This window comes from Abrus precatorius, unplaced genomic scaffold, assembly GCF_003935025.1.
Source record: "Abrus precatorius isolate BTA unplaced genomic scaffold, Abrus_2018 Scaffold2, whole genome shotgun sequence".
NCBI lineage: Eukaryota > Viridiplantae > Streptophyta > Magnoliopsida > Fabales > Fabaceae > Abrus > Abrus precatorius.
The window spans coordinates 8,924,098-8,944,887 of record NW_020874362.1 but is presented as its reverse complement, the minus strand read 5'-3'; the positions used below and the strand labels follow the sequence as shown (position 1 = coordinate 8,944,887).

The window sequence follows — 20,790 nt, the reverse complement described above, 5'->3', positions numbered from 1 at the left end:
ATTTTATGGACTTTTTATATAGTGGGTTTTTTTTACGCCATGGACTTTTTGGACCTAACCTACATGCATTAGAGTTAAATTAGTTAGAACTAAATTAATTAAAACTGACTCATTTGACACTTCTAGGGAGGAGAAAGAAAGTTAAATCTTTCTCTTGTTTGAATGTTTAAAATTTGAAAAAACTCTAAATATTAGAAGAACTCCAAAAATTGAATTCAGAAGACTTTGGAATGTCTAAAAAAAAATCCTAATATTTTCCCTTACTTTTTCTTAACTCTCAAACAAGATTTAATTATAAATAAACCTTTCATTTTCCTTCCCTCCCCTCTTTAAAAGGACATTCAAACAAACCCTAAAATAATAGTTCATAAACATGAAAAATTAGTGCAAACCAATAAGTTTTGTGCACAATTAATAGGATATTAGACCATGGCATTATTGAAAATAATCTTATAAGACTGTTCATATAACAACAACAAATTTGTCATGCATGATGGTAACCACAAGTTCTAAGATTTATGTCAATATTTTAGAATTGATCCATCCGTGAGACCAAATTTGATTTTGGCTATAGATCAATTTGATAAATTATAATTCTCATATGTGAATGCATAAAAAATAAAAAGAAACTTTAAATTATCTAAAAGGTGAAGAAAATATGAGTTTAAAACGTCATCATGATATCATGAAGAAGTTAATGAATGAACTTTTTTATATAAAAACAAAAGAGAAAGAAAGTTGTACAGAGAAACTTGTGCAATTAATATCATATTAGGATTATCTAAAATTAAAAAGAGAAAGATTGTAAAATTATTACCAAAAAATGAATTAGTACAATAATTTTATAGTAGTTTAATAAACACAATTAATCATTAATTAAATATTTAAATGATTATAACATAACTACTGAATTCTGTACAGTAACAATTAAAATATATTTAAACCTTTCTTTAAAACTTCAATTATTCCAATCATAAATACCATTGCATAAATCATGGACTTTGATGAATTTTAAACCTATAAACTCACAAAAATTATTGAAATATAGTTATTTTAATAATAAAAAAGTGATTAATTAAATATAACTAAAGATTAATTTAGGGTAATTGTAATTTTTTAATTTTTAATGAAAATTTTAAAATAAATTCAACTAGAATAGTGGTAAATTTATTTTCAACTCAATTATAAGAAATTTTTATTAAATTTTGAAAATGTCAAAAAGATAAATGTAAATTTTAGTTTTTATTTATAAAACAAAATGGTTAAACATTATTTTAGGAGGTTTTTATAGGATTTTTTTTATGTTCTATAGGAATTTTACGTTAGAAATATTGGATTCGTATATTTACGATCAATATTTAAAAATAATCTCAATAAATCATTTTCTTAAGAATATTTTTAATTATATTTATCAACAATATATTTTTTAACAAAAGATTTTGATGAAAGCTAATTTAATATTACAGTTTCGGTGTTATATATATGAAAATATTTTAATTATTTCAAATATATTTATAATATTCTTATGAATTATGATTCTCATCAATCATAATTTTCCAAAATATAATTTTTAAAATATAAAATATAAAATAAAATAGCTCATGAAAGAGTCATACATCACCAGTCACCAATGTCTCTACACATCACCAGTCACCACCCTCACATCTTCTATCCTCACCTCTATTTATTTTTATCATTGTAATTGCTATCACATGTAAACTTTTATCTCCTTATTATCACTATTTTCATTATCACTATTTTCATTACTTTTAACTTTTCACCATTATTACCATAATGATGCAAACATTGTTAGTATTATCTTTAATCTTGTTGCCATGGCAATGCTACCACCCTAATTTGTTCATTGACACCCTTATCATGCACTAGAGCTATTACTGTAGTTGTCATTACTACCTATCAACATCATATATGTTAAAATTTGATATTTAATTTTAAAAATTAATAATAACATTAATTTATTACTTATAATCACCTCAAATAAGCGTTCAAAATGTATTTATTTTATAATTTATAAAATTATTCAAAAATATTAAAATGTTTATTTTTAGTGTGTTAAAAATTAGTTTTAAATACCACTAAACATGTGGATCAATTAATAACGAGTTATTTAATTTGTGGTTTTAAATTGCCTAAAAAAATTATTAATTCATAAAAGAATAATATTTCTATGTTTTGTTTGAATTTGTTTTAATAGAAAAGGTGAATTGGTTATTTTATAACACAGTTATTAACTATAATTTATTTCATGTAATTTAAATTTTTTAAAAACATTAAATTCTAACTTCGTTATTTAAAATCTAAGTACACATATAACTGATTATATAGTTTGAGTCTGCGGATTGAGCCATATAATTAAAAAATTAAATAAATTAAGATTAATAAAGACATAAATTTGTATAAATATAATTTTTTTATCTGATGTATTATTTGAAAATTATATAATTTTTCATTTATTTTATAAATTTATATGATTTAATTTTAAACACATATTTTTTAAAATTTAAATAGGGCAAGTGGTAAATTCAAAAAACCAACTTGATGGATGTAAGTAAATAATTTTATATATTCACTTATTTTATATGGCCAATATAATTTGATTTGTTTGATAATAGATAATTTTACCAATGGAGATTGGTCTGAGTTGTAATTGACTTAATATCGTTTAAATAAAGTTTTAAGTTTAAATTTTTGTGTATACAAAATTTTTAATGATAAACTCATTTACCATACTTAGGTGCGTGACTTATGTTGGATGTAAAATAAATCAGATGAAAAAAAATTAATTGTTATGGTTGTCATTTAAATAAATTGATTATGTTTGCTAAATTTAGTTTCTAATTTATTTAAAAATTTATAATTTATTAATTTAATCAATAAATTTGTAGAATTTTTTAATAAATATAAAATAAAAAAATTGTAATTTTAAAAATTTATCTAAAAAAATTTTAATTTTTAAAAATTAATTATTATATTTTTATTTTTTTATAAAAAATAACTTATTTATTATATAATCAAAACATGATGTACATAAATTTTATATTATTTTTTCTTCTCTTCATATTTATCATAGTCTTACTTATTTTTTATTTTTCATTTTTATTTTTTAAATATATTTTATTAAAAATATATAATTTAAAATATTTTATTTTTAAATAAATATAAAGAATTTTTTTTACTTTTATATAATTATTTAATTAATTAATTTTTAATAAATAATATAAGTGATAATTAATTTTAATATTACGTTAATATAATATTACATATTTTTTTAAATCATTTAATGAAAATTAGCAAGTTATATAATTAGTTTGTCAAATATTTTTAAATTTATAAGTTATTTATGTAATTATAAATTTCAATTAGTTTCGTAGTTAAAAATTCATAATTTTTACCTCATTTTATTAAGTATAATTATTTTGGATTAAAAAATAAAACTTAATAAAAATTACAGATTTACGTTACTTTATAATAAAAAAAAGTTATCAAAAGAAAATTATTCAAAATTTATTGAACTATTAATATTTCATTTATTTTAATGAATTATTAGTATTGTATTTAATTATATTAAAATATTGCTAATTCATAAGTTTATTAGTACGATAAATTATATTTTTTAAAAATATATACTAATATTTAATAATTTTTAATTTATTTTTAATTTTTAATAAATATAATAAATTGATGATAAAATTTAAACTAATTCAAATCTTAACGGATTAAGATTAAATTAATAAAAAAACTACAGAAATAAAACTAACTTGAACTAATTATTTTTAATCATTTTGTATATTATTATTTTTAACTTAAACTAACTCAATCCAATTATACCCTACTCCATGAATTTCCATGTGTCATTAATTATCTTAAATATATATTAAAAATTCAAAACTATAGCATTACTTAAAAAAAACCTTACTGTAAAAAAATTAATCATTTTTTCTAAACTCAAGCCAACTCAATCCAATTACACCTACTGCATGAAGTTTCATGCGTCATTAACTATCTTAAACATTATTAAAATATTAAATAATAAAAAATATATAGCCTTACCGCACCGAAAAAAATTTCTTACAGTTGGCGAGATGTTCGGAGTAACGTTGGTCATCCATAAGTTTGCATGCGTCATTAATTGTGGTGAATTTTCTAAAACATTTTATTTCAAAATAAAAAAAGGAAAAAGACAAAACATGAGACAGCGAATTAGATGGAGGTGGAAACTCCGAGACGAAGCCACGTGACAATTTTACCCCTCACAGTCACACGTTCCCCATTTTTCTTGACCCATCTCGCTTCGCTTCCTTCATAACAATACTGAACACCCTTCCCTCCCTCTCATACCCACTGACGATGCAGCGCGGAAATATCGCGGCGGCGCCGGAAGATCACCGGCGGCATTCCGGCGTGGCGGCGGCGGAGGGGGAGACAGTGTTCAAAGGGATTGAAGAATTCGCTGACACGTCGTCAAATTACTTTAAGTCGATTCTGGCTTTGGCGTTGTGGCTTGGAACCATTCATTTCAACGCTGCTTTGGTGCTCTTCACACTTCTCTTCCTTCCTCTCTCCAAAGCTCTCTTGTTCGTTTTTTCTTCTTCCTTCTTCCTTTGACTTATATGTATAATACATATATGTGAGTGATGTTAAATTATAAGGTTTCGTTCGTGTCAGGGTTTTTGGTTTGCTTTTTGTGTTGATGGTGATTCCCGTGGATGAAAAGAGCAAGTTTGGTCGAAAGTTGTCCAGGTACTTTTCGTTTTTTTTTTCTTTTTTCTTTTTAATTTCATTTCTTTTTGTGACTCACAATTTTAGTGTCTTCCTTTTCTGGTTTGGAATAAAAAGTATATATTTTCTTACGGATTTGTTTCAGGTACATATGCAAGCACGCTTGCAGCTACTTTCCCATCACGCTTCACGTGGAGGATATAAAGGCCTTTAATCCTAATCGTGCTTATGGTTTGTACCAAGCTATTAGTTCAATATACATATATATTTTCTGAATGAGAACATATATTTATATATATTTTTTTAAAATTTTGGTGAGTTTGCTTTGTAGTTCTGATTAGGAAGAAAGGTCATTGGAAAAGGGGGAGGATGGATTTAGGAAGGTTGAGACTTGAGATTATCGTTTCCCTTTCTCGGTTGCTCCATAATCATAATGGTGACAGTTGACAAAAGCATAACTTTGCTTAAATTTATTTAAAGGGACCATTAGAAATTGGGTGGCACTCTTTATTGCTGACTAACTGTTTTAAGTTTTAGTTTTTAATAAATTAAATGAAAAATCTTTTCTACAGTTCTGAAGGTTGTTTTGTTACGTTATTCTATCAAATTACAGTTTTATCTTACTAACTTGCACTTATTGGCTTTTTCTTTTTTCAAGTTATTGAGGTGAATTTCTTTTTTTAAATAAAGAATACTTTTGGTTTGTTTTGATGAAAGGAAGGAAAATAAAAAAGAAAAAGTACTGATCTGATTGTGATGTATTTGTTTTGAAAAATGCTATCTTAAGCTCTTAGGAGTGGGACCGGAAATAAACAACTAAAAATAGTAAATTCTTATTAGCCAATAAGGTATTTATCTCCTTTAGAATAAAAAAGGTGTAATAAAAGTGTTATTCTTTTAAATAAAAAATTACTATATTTACGTACTTAAACTTAGGTCTGAGAATTGAAGATAATAAAAACAATTTATTTATTGGTTTAAGAGAAAATAAAAAGAGAAAATTTAAGTTTTAAAAACTAAAATTCAACACATTTTTATCTCATTTTCTCTTGCATTCAAATTTCAAAGCTTTTTTCTCTCCTCTCATTTTCTTTGTTCTGAAACAGAAGGGAAAAGCATCTATGATAGTGATGGTTGGAACTGTGGATAGACCATGATAGTGCTGATAGCCCTGCCTGAACAAACTGATTTCTAGATTTATTGGATTTTTGAACTATTATTGTTCCAAACAAGTTTATACTAGGATTCATTTCTAAATGAAACAATTCTTTCATTTTAAAGATTCAACATGGTGTGAATATGTATAATTGTCCTGGACGAAGCAATTTCTTGCTTATCCTTGGGCAGAGCACAAATTTTAAGGTGGCATGTTTGGTTCAAATTAATTTTTGTAAGTCTTAATATGGAATCTATGATTCCTGATTAGCACAATATATATAAAGTCAAGATCTATTGAGATCAAGTGTCAAACTTAAGCACTCACTCCGCTTAATAACTTTTCACAGAATGTGATATTGATTAATTCGACTGTTAGTTTGAAAGTTGTAATAAAGTAGATGAACTTCAGCAAATTTCATATAAAAAAAAATGATTAAGTATTTAACCACTTTATTTTATTTAAACGGGTAATATGTTTTTAAAATATAAGTAAATATCAAATTTTAGATATCATATCTACAAATATTTAAATTTCGTGAAATTTGATATATATGATCAAGAAGGTAATATAAGATGATCTAGCTTGACTCATATATATAATTATTGTAGCATTCCATTGGTTAATCATGGCAATGATTCCTGGTTTATATGTATTTTCTTGTTAGTCGCTCATTGATATTAACATGATGTTTTTCATGCAGTTTTTGGTTATGAACCACATTCAGTTTTGCCAATTGGAGTTGTTTCATTAGCTGACAACACGGGTTTTATGCCTCTTCCAAAAATAAAAGTTCTTGCTAGCAGTGCTGTAAGGCTTTAATAGACCCTGTTTTATAATGAAGATTATTGAGGATATAATTTAAATTTATCTCACCACATTTGACAAATAGATATTTTACACACCATTTTTGAGACACATATGGACATGGTTGGGTCTGACACCAGCAACAAAGAGAAACTTTACCTCTCTATTGGACACTGGTCATAGTTGTATCTTAATACCTGGTGGGGTGCAAGAAACATTTCTCATGGAGCATGGTGCAGAGGTACACTGTTTTTCACTCTCCCTCTTGACTATATTTGTATTTTTATCCTTTTAGATATAGGATTGTGATATTTTAATGTTTACTAATACATTGGTAATAAGCATTTTCCCTCTTGCTATGCAAGCACTTGGGCTCAATTACCCTCTAAGCGGCATATGTTTGATTGTCATATTACTTTGGTCTTTTTCCCATTTGATATTTGATATCTAATTTAAATTCAGATTAGATAGAAGAGTGTAAAACACATTCTTTTGATTCATTTATATAGTTATAGACTGATTTGAAGGATCAATAGCCTGAAATGTTTCAGCTTAACTTGCCAATGATACTATGTTGTGCCTGATTGGTGATACTAAAGTAATGTAGTGTTCTGAGAGAATATAGAACTGTGGATTATGCACGATTAACAGTGCACTAAGAAACAAGGTTGATCAAGCATGCTTTATCTATTAGACAAATACTGCATTAGAAGCTTTGAACAGAGCATTCACTGCATAAGCAGATGGAAACTTGGATTTGTTAAAATATGGAGATTAACTCCTTACAGCAGCAGACATATGTAATGACTCAAAAACACGCAAAACAAGAACATAAATGATGATGGTTGCAGCTCTCTGAGGTTTTTGCTTCCTCCCTAAAGGTACCAAATGCTCCAGGATCCTCCCCATTCTCCTTGCTCCTGATCATTTCCCCTAAACCCAGACAAACACTTATGGAATGCCTAACATAAGTTGAATAGAGCAGGCAGTTAAATCCTTTATTCTACCTTCTTCAGATCTCACACTGTATTGCAGTGGGGGCTCAAGCTATGGAAAGGGTGAGGATCTGGCAAAAATTTTCAACACTTGAAGGGGAGGTAGAATAAGGAACAGAATGATTCTAAGGTTCAGATTGTAACCAAGTAGTTCTAGAATTTGTGCATACAGCGAAAAGGTTGGAAGTTTGAAAGTTCCATCGAAGAGTGATGTTGCTGTGGATTTTTAAAAGCAAAGTTTGCATGTGTATGTAAGTTACAGAACAATAAAATACTATTTAGAATAATTGAGAAGCAATGCCAGTAGGTTTATAAGGAAATTATGGCATGTAGAATAGTTGACAAGCAACTATGTCATGAAACTACTGTGTGCTATTAATGGTAGCAAGTGTAAGAAAGAACGAAAGCTTGTATATGATGCGTGCTATGTCCACAACAATTGTAATAAAAACAAAGAAATAACAATCAACAATAACATCATAGTCCTGTTTGTTTGAATTCTGAGATTGGCTTTTAAGTCATCTAAATTTGATTACTTTGGTGGACTGAACTGATAACAAATTTACAATTTATCAGTTAAACAACCTGTGCATGTTTTCTTTTATGATTATACCAAATTGTGTGGTCACAAAATATTTATAAAATTGCAGAGAGTATATTCAGGATAAGTACATCACTCTCTCTTGCAGTTTTTCATTTTGCTTTGCATTTAACTTGTATTGTTTGCAAAGATAGGTAGATAAGGTTTGTAAATAAAAAATGGTCTTACAATATGAAACTTGTTTATTTATGAGTTATATTCGTATAGGTTAACTATTAATAAATATTTGCTTTCTAGATTGCCTTTCTTAAGGCAAGAAGAGGATTTGTCCGCATAGCAATGCAGAAGGGACAACCTTTGGTTCCAGTTTTCTGCTTCGGACAGGTATTTATGTTTTGCCTGTATCTCCTTGATTCTTATAGAATCTTGAAACATTTATTTACTGGCTGCAGATATTAGTTGCACAAAACTGTTTAACATAGCTGTGTGCTGTTACCTTGTCTGTTAATGTTGCTAATTTATGTTTCTGATTTTATCTGTTCATTCAAATCAACTATCATTCCCCTTTTGGTGCAATCTTGCTGTAGTCAGAGGTCTATAAGTGGTGGAAACCAGGTGGGAAGTTAATTCTGAATTTTGCAAGGGCTATCAAGTTCACTCCAATATATTTTTGGGGAATTTTCGGGTTTGTGTTTCTTTCATATCTCAATTTGCCTCTTGCTTGTGATCTCCTTTACTCCTGTTTTCACTTCTTCTTTTATTCAAAGTTGAGGCTGTTCAAAGAATTAAATTGGAAGAGATGGAATAATAGAATGAGCCTTTATTAAAAATGTCAAACCAATTTGAGAGTCAGTTTGGTACATAATATAGAAGGTTTTTTTTTTTTTTGGTTCAGCTTAAAATATTTTCTTAGAAACATGATTGGGAGTGGGTGGATTCAATTGATGTTTTGCATTATGCCTGCCTTTTACAGTCAGATTTTAGCAGCTAGTTACTGACGCATTCTTTTTATATAAAATTTCATTTCATGAAGCATTTTCTTTTATCAAAATGGAATCGTTTATTTGGGGACAGTAGTCATTTGATTGGCGTGCAAATACAAAGTTTAAAGTACTAGCACGGAAGTTTTTGTTCTGTGGAACTAATTTTTATCACTGATTGTCTCTTCTCCAGATCCCCATTGCCATTTAAACACCCAATGCATGTGGTGGTGGGTAGACCAATTGAGCTCGAGAGAAAACCGGATCCAACTACAGAAGAGGTATACTACATGATTTAATTTTTCTGAAGCGAAAAAATGTGTCACATGATAAAATAAGGGTGCATCCATCGTTGATTTCAATTAAGGTACCTTGTGATCTTAACTAAAAATCAACAGTGGATGATCTCATACTTTATCACTATATATATTTGCTCATTTTAGAGAAATCAAATCTATACTATCATGCCTTCTATGTTCAATAGCATCCACAAGTGTCCAGTAACTTCTAACCTCTTCCACATAAAAATGCCTGCTTTTTTCATTCTTTACAGTTTTTCTTCATCTTATTATTAAGTTGCCAAGATGATAGTAAAGAAATTTCGCCAATAATAAAAACATCCATTTGGAATCTGAACCTTACAATATATCTTGTCTTATCCTTCGCTGAAGGTTTTTATTTCCATGGAATTAACTTTGGTAATCAAGTCATTTAGGCTTAAATAAAGCAAAATATACAGGAGCTAACCAAGATTTACATGATATGGATGAGCTGTTTCTAGATGGGCACTTGCAACTACTGGGCCTGCAAGGTATTCATAAATTTGAGCTACGGATGACTAAACTTTTGATCTCTTTTATATTTTTACCTTGTTTTAGGTCGCCCAAATACATAGTCAGTTTGTTGAAGCACTTCACGATCTATTTGAAAGGCACAAAGCTCGAGTTGGACATCCAAACCTTGAGTTGAAAATTGTTTGATAAGGCCATAAATTTGTTGCGAGTCACAATTGTAATTAATGGAGTAAATTATAAATTTAACTTTCAGTATTATCCTTTCAATCTAAAATATTATAAGTTCCTCGAATTAGTTTTTATTGAAGAATTATTTTTGGACTTTTGTCACCAAAAAAACTCCGTTTAAGAAGAGAAGTTTAATAAAACCAGGATAAAATGCTTTACTTAATACTTTTTTACACACAACGCAGTCTTGTTTGTAAATACACAATCGTGAGTGAATTTTGTCCCCTCTAGAGATCCGGCATCAGTGTCATCCAATACAATAAGAAATATACTATCTAAAATACTATAATTCATGGTACTTCTTAAATATTTCATCACTCTAATTAATGCAGTCCAATGCTTATTATTGAAATTGTGTGTACCTACACAATCTATTTCAACCTATATTATGTCGAGTGAGAGAAATTTATTAAATACAACAAATTTTTAATGATTTGAGCATATTTAGGCTGAGATGCAAGATCTCATATTTTTTCTTTAATTGAGTGTTGCCATCATAAGAGATACGTTTAGTTTCAAAGTATTCAAATTTAAGAAGTTTTTCAACATAATGTTCTTGATATAGCATTATACTATCATCCTTTCTTATAAATTTAATATTCAAAGTTACACTTGCTTTATCCATATTTTTTGTATTAAAATTAGAGGCAAGACATCTTTTTATATTATCAACTGCATCTTTACAAGTCCTAAAAATAAGCAAATCATCTCCATATAAACAAATAGTAATACATTTACCATTTTCTTCTTTTACATACACACATCTATCAACTTCAATTGAGGAAAAATCATGGTTTGTCAAAATTATATCAAACTTTTCATGGCATTATTTAGGTGCTTGTTTCAATCCATATAAAAATTTAAGAAGTAAACTTTGTTTTCTTGTCCAAAAACCTTACAACTTTCAGGTTGAAGTATATAAATTTTTTCTTCCAAATCACCATTTAAAAATGTACTTTTTACGTTCATTTGATAAATAACAAGTTTATAAATAGATGCCAAAGCAATTAAAAGTCTTATAAAAGAAACTCTAGTAACTAGAAAAAAGTATCAAAATAATCAATATTTTATTTTTAAGGAAAACTTTTTGTTACTAAGAGAGCTTTATATTTTTCAATAAAATTATTCTGGTTACATTTTCTTTTAAAAATCCATTTAGAACCATTAGATTTTAATTTCTTATTTCTAAAATTTAGCATTAAGAGAAGAAATGACTTCATAAAAAGTTAAAAGATGGTTAATAAGGTTAATTCCTTTTAGATATATAATAGGTTAGAGTATCCCTTTACTCATATTTTATCTTTAATAAAATATTGATACTTAACAAAAAAAAATATCAATAAATAAATATATATATATATATATATATATATAAATTATTTCCAAGAGAAGTTTTATTTTTTTTATCTTTTATTTCTTCACAAATTCTCATTTGGGTATTTAAAAATATCAGACACAATATTTTGAGAATTATTAGTCAAAGTTTTTTTTTGAAAAATAATTTATTTTAAGAGGAAAAAAATGTGTTTTAAAAATTTTGCATTTTTAGTGTCAGTGAGAGGATTACAATAAAGTACATCATTACTCATTTGATTTAACTCTCTTTTATTTAATTACTTCTCTACTTCAGCTTTATATTTCAAGAAGATATCAAAAGTTGTCTTTACGTTATTTCCACCCAAAACCTCAATTTTTGACATATCATTAGATGGCTTTGCAAAGAAAAGCAAAAGTGATTGAGGTGCATGCGTAATGATTACATCTTTAGTGGGCTGCAGAGCTTTGTCATTATTAGTAAATTCGGAAGTAAGTAGTAACAACATAGTTGTCAGTCATTTATAAGTTCTTAAGATGTAAAAATAACTTAGGCTGAGGCGTGTGATAATATTGCCTTTAAGAATTTATTCGCCTAAGCGTAATCTCCAGCAACAGAAATCAGGAACAAAACTAGTAAAAAAATTGTAACCAAAAGATAGGAAAAGATCAAGAAATTTTTTAAGAGTGACTCGGAAAAACATTCACTGAAAATCCATCTCAATAATTTTATATTTGAAAAATATGTATAGAGTAACAAATATAAGAATAATGATTAAAATTAATTACCATAATTTTCAGAATAAAAGCAAATAATTCTAACAATTAGAATAATAATAAATATATTTCATAATTCATTTGTGTGTTGACCATCTCTCTTGCTAGCTTGTTTGAAAGCTTGTAGCATATTTTATTAAAAGTACTTTTAAAATATATAGTTTACAACAGATGTTAGATTCAACAACAATGTTAGCTCTAAATATAGAACTAACAAATGAAGCTGAAATAAATGGATCTAACAATACTCACTTTTTTGTTGTGGTGATAAACCACATTGTTGAACTTCCAAAATATATAATAATCCTAAAAGATTGTTCTTGAGATATGCAAAAGATGTGCAATGTCATTATTTTAAATGAGTAGATGAAGTTTTTGACCTTGTAACTTTTAGCATTTAACATGAGCAACACTCTACCAACGTGAAATTTCAGTAGAAATTGGCAAAATTGAAGAGGTCCACATAGGTTTTAAGCATGTATCCATGTGTGTTGATGTTGGTTTATGATGATAGCGAGCTTATGGAAATAGGATTGCTTGTTTGAAATTTTTTTTATTTAATTACAAACATTATATAATGAATTAGTAAGTGTGGATGAAAAGGAGTAGAAGTGTAACACACTACTAATTTTGCAATAAAATTACTTTAACATAATTATTGTCATCATTAATTTTGCTTATGAATTTGATAAAAAAAATTATAAATATTATAATAGTTTTAAAAAAATCAATTTTATGCTTGATGTTCACAATACTAGGTAAATGTGCCCATAAACAAGTAATAAGTGGGGAGATATAACTAAGACTACTCGTTCAAAGCCAATGACATAACTTCCATAACTTCTAGGCCTAGTTAAACTCACTTACTGTATATCAATTTTATTATTAATCTACTTCGTTATTTAAATAAATAATTTTGTTAGTACTCATCGACTTTAATTTTTGCTTTTAAAATTGATATTTTTTTTTATTAAAAATGAAAGCTATAATTTTATATTATAATTTAACAGATATTTATTTAGATAAATTTTAACATATTCAAATGCTTAAACTTATTAAATAAGTATACATTTTTCTTAAATATATAAGAAAATATAGTAGAGTAGTATAGAATGTTATAAAACAGATAGATATTAAAAATATTTTATCTTTTTAAATAAATTATCCAACTTAATTTTGATTAATTAAAAACTTAAGTGGTACGTACATGAAAAAAAAATCTCAGATAATAAGAAAATAATAATTATGTTAACATTAATCTTTAAAGTTTAATTAATTATTTAAAAATAAAAATTATTAAAAATAGATATTAATTTTTTCTTTTTTCTAAATAAATCCACGCAACTCAATTTAAATTAATAAAAAAATTAAATAGAGTATGTAAGAAGATCTCAAAAAATAATAAAATAAAGATTATGTAAACCTAACTTCTACTTCTTGTAGTTAAATTTAAACATTCAAAGAAATAGTAAATTTTTATTATAAAATAAAGTACTTATTATACTAGAGATACAAAGGTATAACTAATACTTTATTTTCTAATAAAAATTTATTATTTTTAAATTTCCAAACTCAATCTAAAATCTGATATTAATAAAACTGATAAAACAATAACAATATTATTAATTAATGAATAGAAAATCAAGACACTAGCCACATGAAGTAGGTTGACCATAGGGTTACTGCAATTGACGCCAAAGCATATGCCCATAACATGATAACAGAACATTCACTTTCACCGGATCCAAACAACTGAGCCATAGTTCCTGCCAAAGGAAAATAAAGCGTTAACAAAACTATGATATTAATGAGCCCTTTTAATTAAAAACTAAATAAAATTTGACGTAATGTTTAATATAATGTCTTTTTTTTATTAGTATACTTAAACTATAATTATTTATCCAAGGTATTTAGATAAATTCATTGTAGTTTAATGAATAGCTTTTTTAATTCATCCATATTTTAAAGAAAAAAAGTATATTTTACCTTTTTATTTGTTTAATCATATACACTTTAGACTTTGATTTTTGAAATACATACCCATTAAAATAGTACTAAGAAAATTTTTGTGTTGTTTAGATATCTAATTTTTTTAAATAAAAATATCTAAAACATATTGTCACAGCATAAAGAGAAAGAAGAATAAAAATTTGAGTAATTTTATTCAAAAAATAGAAAAATTAGACTATTGGGGTAGCAAAATCCTTTTTTGTACATTTTTTAAAATATAAGACATCAATTTTTACACTTTTAAAAATTAAAATTAAAATTGTATATGAATAAATATATGAAAGATAAAGTGAAAATTTTCTTATTTTAAAAGTCATTTGTTAGTCTCATTCGCTCTAATTTTAGTACAGTAAAGAAAAATAAAGCTTTAAGAAAGTAAAATAAGATAATATTTATATATTAAGTAAGTTAATTATTTTATTCAATTTTGAAAAGTATTTTTTTTAAGATTTATTGAAAAATTAAAGATAAATGACACGATCTTCTTACACTGGTGTAAGCCTAAAAAATTTTACATTCAATCTTAATTTTTTATTTAATATACATCTAACAGGTTATAATTTATTATTTTACTGGCAGTTAGATGTAAATTAAATAAAAGATTTAGATTAAGTGTAAGAATTTTTAGATGCTGGTATAAGAAGATCCTTTCCCATCACTTAATAACAATAGCATATTACTTATGTTGTAAGAAATAATTATAAACGCAAAAACTTTTTTCTTTCGCCGTGCCTTTTATTATAGAGCAAAATCAACATCGTTCTTATTGAATGATGTAGGTATCATTTTCAATTTAGTTGGTCACACTTTCAATTTATCAGGCCTCATTTATATGAATTTTATGAGTAATAAAAACGGGTTAAAATTATAAATAACCGGTGGGGACTTATTACTATGTAAAAAAGCAGAGCTAGGGTACCTATATTCATGGCTGGTGGAAGTGCATATTGAAGTAGAAGCACGAACTGATACAGAGGATTTGATTGCACCAACCCCAACTTTATTGCCCCTTTAACAACTAAAACACCCAAAAGAGGCAACAAAATATAACGAACCGCTATAATTCCCACAATGGTCCACAATGATGTACTTGTTCCTTTCAAACCTGACCCATAATAACACCCATAATTATTTTCTCTTTTTAAACAAATCACCAAAGTAAAATAAACACAAAATAACTGGTCTCTTTTGAAAACCACAATATAAAAAATTCACCTTTGAGTAGGTTTGCACCCATAATAAGAGTGATGGTTGGGATGGCTGCGTCACTGGAAGTAATGACAGAGAGAAATGAAAGTGAGAGCTGTCTTCAATTGAATAAAAACTGTTGGATTTGGTTGTCAAAACCATTTTTATTGCTTTCCCTAATTTTTCTCCTAACAACATCCCTAAAGTAAGATCATATAAAAGGAAATAATATTTATACATCTTTAGAATATCATATGGCATGAAAAATTCGACCGAATTGGGTAATAAACATTGCAAGTGTAGACATAATAAAGGCCTTTGAAAGTTGGGACGTGCACAAACATAAAAAGCAAGTGACTATTCCTTTTAGCATCGATTTGATGCATATGATGTTATACACTAACGCATGGAACTTTTGAGCAGCAAACTTTGAATATTTCAATTTGTTAGATAGCAAAAAGTGTTAACCATCATTTCTAACTTTGACGTCAAACAAATAGCATGCAATTGTAGTTGAAACAAGTCCTCAGCAAACTTTTTGACTCAGGATCTTTTGTAACTACACAAATATCGAAGATACGGCGCTATTGAGTAAAATTAGCTAACATTTATAATTTATAACTTATAACTATAATGTAGGTAAAAGTTTATAGTTTATAATTAACTAATTGAATTAAAAGTTTAAAACTGTTTGATAAAATTAATTATACAACTAGTTAAAATATATTAAATGACTAAAAATAAGTATTAAAAGTATTTTCTGTGAATGTAAGTTGTTTAAAGGATTAAAGATAAAATAAAAAAATATATTGAAAGTTAGCTTCAAATAAATTGAAGGCTAACTCAGAATAACCTTTTATAAGTTAGCTTTTAAAAATTATAATTTTTTTTAATCTTTTGTTTATCAAAATGTTCTACTAATTTATCGAAAAAATAAACTATAAACTCTTTAATTGTGAATTTATTATAACAAACAACACTTAAGTTTATATAAGCATACCCCAACATGGAAAGAGAGTCCTCGACAACGTGAAGCGAAGCATCACTGCCTATAACGAAATTGCGTATTTGGGGGATTACACCAATGATAAAGCCAGCAATCTGTTAAAAACAAAAATACAGAACACGTTTATTTGGTGACTCACAGAAAGCACTTAATCTATTTTAGACAAACAGTACTCGTCTGAAATAAGGTTTGCAATAGGGGGATAATAAGTACTATGATTATTGCTCTCTAGATCCAACATCTTTCCTAAAATTAAAAGGAAATACTTAAAAAAAAAAACAGTAAAGAAAAGGGAAAAATGTAATGCTGCTAATGTGGCAATACATGGCCTAATGTAAATTTTAGCATAGTAAATGTCCATGGGCATCAAAGATCAAACTAATTCATGTTCATGCATTCCCTGCTTTCACATTTAAAAATCCTATACTAAAAATTATCTGTGAACTAAGACTAGTGCAACCTCTATAACTAAATATGCACCAAATATAAGTGAATTATAGAGAAGGAAAATAAGATTGCTAGTTGTTTCCAAGGAAATGAACTGTATCTTACTGCTCCAAGGGTTGATGGTGCAAATATGGCTTTGAAATTGAAGTTGCTTGAAACCATCCTAAAGTTGTGCTTAATTTTATCTGCGATTGAAATCTGAAGAAAACACCAAAATATTTTTGTGACTCCATTTCTCTTCATAAGACAGATACAAAGAAAGAATAACAGAAGATTGTGTGATGTGACTTAATAATGAACATTATTATACTGAGTGATATAATGATCATTAGTTAGGTTAATTCTCTAGCATTTAGAAAGAGATCAGTCATAAGATCTATAAAATAAAATAAATTGAGATTGTAAAAGCAAAGATGCTTGGTTGGATTATATTGAGGATTATGCAACTTGGAGAGCTAATTCTGCTGTTCAGTTTGAACTCAGTCTGACATACACCTCCTAAGTAAAAGGGAAAAGAAAACTTGGAAACAAAAATTGATTTTCTCCCTCTACTGTGTACCATAATATGTATTCATTTTGAAATAGAAACTTATATTTCTTAATTAAAGTGGAATTTACCGAAATAAGTGCATCATAGTAACGTTAGCTACACACTCTTTCTAACACTTATTATTGATTAAGCCAGGGTTATTTAGGGGGACTCCCCATGACGTTTATCTAATAATAAAGAATGCATTGGAACTTGGGAATACTATGTCATTGTGTTGTGAGCATTCTTAGAAGCATTATATACATAAGCTATAAGCTTGTTCTTTCCTCTTGATCTTTTAAAATGCAATTGCTAGTAATGCAATGCCTGCAAAGAAAGCTATTCCGAAATTACAATCAGTAAATATATTTTAAAAGGGAAGTTTGTAGCAACCTTTGCTTGTTCCTCTGATTCTTCTTTAGGAAGCAGTATGGCATATGCATCATTCAGGGCATCTTTTGCAGGATTTTGAGTCTCTGAAAAATTGTCTGGCTGTGGCATTTCCTCAGAAGCCTTCAACTTGCTACCTTCATTTTGGATTCTCCTTGAAGAAATTCGCATTATGTTGAAAACATATGACCATAGAAAAACTGCTCCAATCTAAATTCTCCATAGAACCCCAATTCAAAAAAAAAAAAAAACAACAAAAAAAAACAAGAAATCAGCTATAACTAAATAGAACTTTATTCTTTTCTAGGATAAATGCACTCTATATTAGCAATAACAACTTCAAAATTAGCATCTGAGGAACTAATTAAGTCATATACCGCCATCGAAAGTGAAACATAAGCCATCCCATATTGATAGCAGACATCAGAATCTCCAAAAGGACTACCTTTCTCCTTGCATATAGCCGGAATAATGATCATAGGCAAGTTTCCTAAATTTCCTGTTCATATTAATCTAAAAGATGAGTTCAACCAAAAAATGGATCAGGCAGGGAATGGTGCAAAAGTTTGAAGCTTGAATAAAAATAATAGTCCAAATGTAATGCATGTAGGGTAACAGAGTAATGGAATAGTATCACGCAGTTAAGATAGGGTTGAAAATAAAATAAGAATTGACACACAATATTCAACATGGAAACCCTCAAGTGATAAGAGAAAAACCACGGGCACGATCAAAGAAATACTTTCACAGAGTGGAAGGAAATTACAATGCAGGCACACAACAAGTGCAAGATTTTTTCTTAGTTTAAGTAGAACTTTTCAGTGTACAACAGTCATATGCTTATCATTAGTCAGAAAAACCCAGAATTGGGTGACATAAACCTCAGGTATAAGGAACTCCTTCAGTCCAACTTAACATTAACATTGTTTCATAGTAGAATTCCTTATTTTGTTTTTTTATTTTAGAATCTGCAGAATTGTACAACTCCACAGGTGACACACAAGCTTGATTCAATCTCAGGGAAAGTAAACTCACATAACTTTCAAAACGATAAGACAGACTATGAAGCAGCATTTTCGTTTTGATGATTTATAATTTCTCATATCTCAAATCCACTATTAAGAAATGAATCACTAACACTAAGGTTTCAGCTGTCGCTTCCTGCATTCATTTATTTGTGCAGAGGAGTTAAATACCTGCAGAACAGCAACCCAAGATTAGACCTTCCAAGTGTTTGGGAGGCCTAGTGATTTTAATCACAATCCATCCTAAGGCCGAACCTAATATGAATGTGCAAAGAATATTGACCGGCATGAACCACCTAAATGACAACCAAAAAGTGTCACAAAACCTCTGAATTCAAATAAAAAACAAAAACCCTCAAATCTGTAGCTCCTGAACATACTATGAATACAACTCAATACTCACAACAAAACAACACTCTCATAAGTAATCGTTTCGGCCAGATTGCTACCCACCAGTGATGGATTAAACACATAAAACACAAGCTGTCACAGAAAGAGCATCTTAGTCAATAAACAACACAAGGGTAAGACCAAAAAAGAAAAAGAAAAATTTTTCCAGTATTGTAGTAGTTACCTGATTCACTTTTTTTCTTGCATCTTCTCCCAAAATAGATATGTTATCCAGTGCTAGAAACAAGCCAAGTGCAGTCAACAGTAAAACTTTTATCACGGGAAAAGAGGCAACAGCAAAGAGTTGTATAAACGCCATTATCACAAATCTTCAAAATCCTATGCCAATCCTACAGGCAAACAAAAAACACTTGTGTAAAAAAATATACATCTGCGAAAAAAAAAGAAAGAAACTCATGTACAATGTTCATTTAAAAAAAATCCAAAATACAACTTGTAGACTGAAAAACGTACGAATTTTGTCCCATTATCTTTCTAAAAAACATTAACATGTATTATGACTGGCAGCAAATTAAGAGCACGTTAATGTCATTGAACGTGAAAGTGAAGAGAAAAAGCAAACCACAGAGTAGGGCTGTAATTACAGCATACGCCACTCAATCACGAATAGAAAAATTCAAAAATAGAGAGAACCCATAAATAAACGACGACTGGATGTGTTCCTGTGAACATCACATAAACAACTCATAGCATATGATATGGGCCAACATGACATTAATAACCGTTTACAATATGTAATCATAAAAGGTACCAGTATTTTCTTACGACTCTTAAATAAATAAGAGGCTTGGCAACGTAGCCGACATTGATCTGCAGAAGAATAAAATTATTTATGCCTTTTTTAACGTGATAAGAACCTAGTAAGTTTTTATAAAATTCGCATAATTTAACACATTAAATATCAGACAGTAACATTAAACACTTTAGTTTTTAATAAAAATTTATTATTTATTATTTTTTTATTATATGTCTTTACACACACGATAAAAAAAACTTATATTAATTAGCATAAACTCTATGCTTTTAGTCATAAAGAATGCATAGCCTTTTTTGTTTTTTATTATATTCTTTTAGATATAGGGAGATTAGGTAACAATGCAATCGCTATGTCATGCTTCAACACAGACAACAAAAGTTGTTAACTAAGGATGATACCATGTTGGTGTTTCATCGTAGACAAGAAAAATTGTTGTTGCGTACCTTGTCAGGTGTGTAGCCCAGATTCCTGCCTATAAAAAGCTTTATATCTTGCTGACTTTATTGTTATGGCAAATTGAAGTAAGCAAAAATGAAGAGGAAACTGGTAGTGGTAAACTGTCTTGTGAAGGAGCATCACATTACAGCATAAAGGAGCATCGAGGAAGGAAAGTGAGAATAAAAAGAAAATTTTTAAAAGAATAAAGCAACCCCACAGGGCATAATGATGGAAATATAAGAAAAGAGCATACTTTT

General features: G+C 27.9%; 2 protein-coding genes across 4 annotated transcripts; one reads left to right on the top strand and one right to left on the bottom strand.

Moving 5' to 3' along the window:
• Nucleotides 1-4,220: 4,220 nt before the first annotated feature.
• On the top strand, nucleotides 4,221-10,303 carry LOC113857400 (diacylglycerol O-acyltransferase 2D-like). Its single transcript, XM_027489237.1, has 9 exons — nucleotides 4,221-4,595; nucleotides 4,687-4,761; nucleotides 4,886-4,971; nucleotides 6,600-6,706; nucleotides 6,789-6,944; nucleotides 8,537-8,623; nucleotides 8,827-8,924; nucleotides 9,413-9,500; nucleotides 10,098-10,303. The coding sequence occupies exons 1-9, from the start codon at nucleotides 4,369-4,371 to the stop codon at nucleotides 10,197-10,199; spliced, it is 1,026 nt and encodes a 341-aa protein (XP_027345038.1). The 5' UTR covers nucleotides 4,221-4,368; the 3' UTR covers nucleotides 10,200-10,303.
• Nucleotides 10,304-13,855: 3,552 nt separating this feature from the next.
• LOC113857399 (protein PIN-LIKES 3-like) lies at nucleotides 13,856-20,026 on the bottom strand. 3 transcript variants are annotated; one of them, XM_027489234.1, is made up of 11 exons: nucleotides 19,792-20,026; nucleotides 19,502-19,667; nucleotides 19,331-19,410; nucleotides 19,099-19,223; nucleotides 18,280-18,401; nucleotides 17,906-18,112; nucleotides 17,089-17,181; nucleotides 16,531-16,631; nucleotides 15,558-15,610; nucleotides 15,262-15,447; nucleotides 13,856-14,098 (listed from the first exon to the last, which is right to left on the bottom strand). In XM_027489234.1, the coding sequence occupies exons 2-11, from the start codon at nucleotides 19,634-19,636 to the stop codon at nucleotides 13,974-13,976; spliced, it is 1,227 nt and encodes a 408-aa protein (XP_027345035.1). In that variant the 5' UTR covers nucleotides 19,637-19,667; nucleotides 19,792-20,026; the 3' UTR covers nucleotides 13,856-13,973. The 3 variants fall into 3 exon arrangements, with proteins under 3 accessions (XP_027345035.1, XP_027345037.1, XP_027345036.1); XM_027489236.1 differs by lacking the exon at nucleotides 19,792-20,026 and having other exon boundaries at nucleotides 19,381-19,410; nucleotides 19,502-19,777; XM_027489235.1 differs by lacking the exon at nucleotides 19,792-20,026 and having other exon boundaries at nucleotides 13,974-14,098; nucleotides 17,092-17,181; nucleotides 17,912-18,112; nucleotides 19,502-19,716.
• Nucleotides 20,027-20,790: the final 764 nt, after the last annotated feature.